Source organism: Morone saxatilis, unplaced genomic scaffold (genome assembly GCF_004916995.1).
Source record: "Morone saxatilis isolate NCDOM2014 unplaced genomic scaffold, NCSU_SB_2.0 Contig12, whole genome shotgun sequence".
Taxonomy (NCBI): domain Eukaryota; kingdom Metazoa; phylum Chordata; class Actinopteri; family Moronidae; genus Morone; species Morone saxatilis.
In genome coordinates this window covers 7,002,312-7,005,741 of record NW_023339674.1, presented here as the reverse complement: position 1 = coordinate 7,005,741, position 3,430 = coordinate 7,002,312, and the positions used below count along the sequence as shown (strand labels likewise).

The window sequence follows — 3,430 nt, the reverse complement described above, 5'->3', positions numbered from 1 at the left end:
AAAAATTGATGACAGAGAATATTGAATTTCTGTTTTTCTGGCGATTCATCTCAAACAACAAGCTTTTAGAATATGATCTGAAAACGCTCTCTGTACTGCCGCTTCTCTCTGTTATTCAGTCTCTCCCCATTGCCCCCTCCTCTTCTATAGAATGGAAGTGAAACAATCAGTACGTTCCTGAACACTGATCAGCTTCAAGCTGAAATGTAAAGCTAACGAGCTGTGAAAACCCTCGCTCTTGCCTCGCCTCCTTGCCTCGGAGCAGACCAAGCCTCCCACAGCCACGCCTCTGCTGCAATGTTCTATCTTAACAGGGCGCTTAATAAAATTCATGATGATATTACCTGGAAAAATAACGTAAAAGAAAAACCTCCCCATCTATCTCGCTTTTCGCCCAAGGCCCTTGACAGAACTTTTTGAAGACGCATGTAAATTCAACTTCAAACATTCTCCATCTTTAATTCAAAGGACTAATATTGAGATGCCGAGATGTTACAAAATGATGTAGTCAAACTGCTCAAAATAAGTCTTTGAAATTAATCAAGCAGTACTTCGCTTAGGAGAAAGAAAGGGAGAGACTGACTGAGACCATGACAGTGACGGGTGTTCGAGAAGGAACAACAGCAACTGAATGAGAGATAAAATGTAAAATTTTCCTTAAACAATCTCTGATGTTCTTGATGCTGGATTCTTATCCCATTCTACCCACCTCAGTACATCAGAGCCCAACGTCACTGCAGCAGCCTAATTAGTAGAGTACTATGGCTGCTGGTCCGATGAGGGCCTGTCTTTCATCAGTCTCTGAAACCCCATTAACCTTTTGGACAGGCTGGTGCTTTGATATCTCAGCTGTTTACAGCTCCCCTTTACTTTCTAAAAGCGTTATGTTTCAGGTGCTTGGCTGACTGCACGGACTAAATATAGGCACTATGTAAGATTTCCCTGGAAAGGGACACACTCTAGGGGCAGGGGGTCTGCTCTGTGTGTGTGGTGTGTGTGTCTTCTTGTATTTCCAGGCTTATGAGGACCAAATCTACTTAGAAGGTGATGCAGAAAGCCCTTTACAGAGGAGAATTTCACTTACATGAGCAAGTCATTTACAGACAGGATTTTGGTTAAGGGTTGAAACTATAATTAAAATGTGTCTAAAATATGGTTCAGAGTTAGTTAAGATTACATTTACTAAGGTTGAGTGTGCAAACATGTACTTGTGTGCATGTATATTTGTATGCATGAGTGTAAATGGTCTATTAAGAGTTATGTACCCATCATTTGTGATGTCAACTCAAGCACCGAGCTGCTGATTGAATTCTTTAAAAACGTCTCTTTATTTATTAACACTGGAACTGAACCCATCACTGACTCCTAATGCAATTTTGTGATCGCTTCTACAAGCCAGCTAGCCTGATTTTAAGCACGTATTACTGCAGAAACAATCCAGCCCGACTAAAAGAACTAAATTATCCAAACTTTAAGTACAGTTTGATTCTCCTCAGTGAAAGGCAAGATATGGTATAAAAACACTCAAATCAGTAACTAAATGATAGAAAGGTGATTTGGGGTGCAGCAGTTTATGCTGTTGTTGAATTGTACAGCATTATTTAATGAGGTTAGGCTAAATAGCAGAAACTCCGGTCAGTTTTATGTTGTTTCATTGTTCCATCACAGTGTGATAAAACAAAGAAACAGACTTTAGACTACACAGTAGTGTCACAACAAAAAATATCCACCAGCCTGACCCCAACACAAATTCTACAGTACATGTAAACTATTACAATGTTTCAGTCAGTCATTCCTGTTTCTATGCATCCACACTGTACATATCAGTACTGCTCCACTTTCCATAGAACTATAAATACATATGTGTGATGACAGATATGACATGGCTGTATGTTAGGGTTTGGTTTACAGGTTCATTTGAGCAAGGCTGAGGGTGTATGTGTGTGTGTGTGAAGACATTTTGGATGGTCTGTTTATGGGTAAAGACTTGGTTTTAGAGTTAGAATTAGGATTGGGGTTAGGGTTAGTGAGTACAAGCATGTATGTGTTTGTGTCTGGTTAAATGAAAGTTTTACCTGTGCCTTTGTTGCGGTCCACGAAGCAGTACTTCAGTTCATATTCTTTCAGAATTTCATGGACTTCCTATAAAGAGACAGAAAGAGAGAGAAAGACACAAGACTTGAGCCCAGAGATCATCAAAATGGTGGTTCAAAAGTTTGTCTGACCTACTATGTTGGGGGTTTCAAGTTGTGGGTTGCTTGGACCCTACTATCATTTTAGCTAATCTACATGCTGTTTAATCCGAATTAAACTTTGGTTCAATTAATTATTAGTCTAAATGGGTTTGGGTCAAGAATAATGCAAATGGGGCGCCCGTACAAAGGTTACCAATTATGTGTGACCAAAATTGAAGAATTACAGAATTTCAAAATCTGTCAACAGCAACATCTGAATTGCTATCAAATGTGTCAGTTAGTTTGCAACAATCAGGTCATCTGTTAAATCAGTGACATTTTAGCAAAAGACCAAAATCCATTACTTTTACCAAAAAAGGAACATGCAATTATATACGGTCAGTGAACACAACTCAGCAGTAATTGTCAGGGGAAGTCACAGAGAGCCATCTCATAATAGTACTACAGCCAGGCAGTTATTATGAACAAACCAACTCCTTTAAATAATAACGAGTATTCAAATAGTCACTATAACTTGAATTTAGATCAATCTTTTTTTTGCTCATTACGCTTATGAAACCTTATTTTTTGACACTTGAGCAAACTCTTTTCCTTCATGATAAACTCTTTGATGGTAGACTTCCTCAACTGCAGTAATTTGTCTCTAACGGGTAATTATGTTTTTTAAAAAAGTGTATTCTTAAGATGAAAAGCTTTCGGTCTCCTGTCAGGTTTATAATCACAGCAGCCCACCACACTGCACTCAAATCCACATGAGGACCACACACACACACACATAATAAATCCGGAATATATTTTTTAAAGTAGAGCGTAGTCCACTCTGCTGAAGAAATGTTTTATATTGTCTCTCTAGTGACAGTATATGATAAAGTGAGACAGGAAAGGGAGCAAAGAGACATATGCAATAGCACAGCAAGAGATCCTCACACCCTGTCTGAGTGTGTTATGAACTCTGCCGCACGCTGCTAACTCTCTGCTAGCATTGGTACCTTCCTGATGGGTTTCACTGTTACGTAGACACACAGAGTCTCTACTGCACACAAGTAAGTGACAGCACAAACTGTTCAGAACTTGACAACAAGTGTTGTTTTTTTTAGATATGCTCCTGTGATATGAGCAACCTTATGGATCCAGTCACAGTCAAACCTGTCCAAGAGCACAATGGTTCCAGATCGAACAGGAACTCTGCGTAGGCGGAACGACGGAACAGTGAGCAACAAAACAAACAAACAAAC

The 3,430-nt window shown here is 39.4% G+C and overlaps 1 protein-coding gene across 1 annotated transcript in view; it reads right to left on the bottom strand.

Moving 5' to 3' along the window:
- The window catches only part of raver2 (ribonucleoprotein, PTB-binding 2), a 68,658-nt gene that overhangs the window by 49,302 nt on the left and 15,926 nt on the right, over positions 1-3,430 (bottom strand). Inside the window, exon 2 of the mRNA XM_035653590.1 lies at positions 2,076-2,142. Coding sequence (XP_035509483.1) covers positions 2,076-2,142 — 67 coding nt within the window. The remainder of the gene's footprint in view (positions 1-2,075; positions 2,143-3,430) is intronic.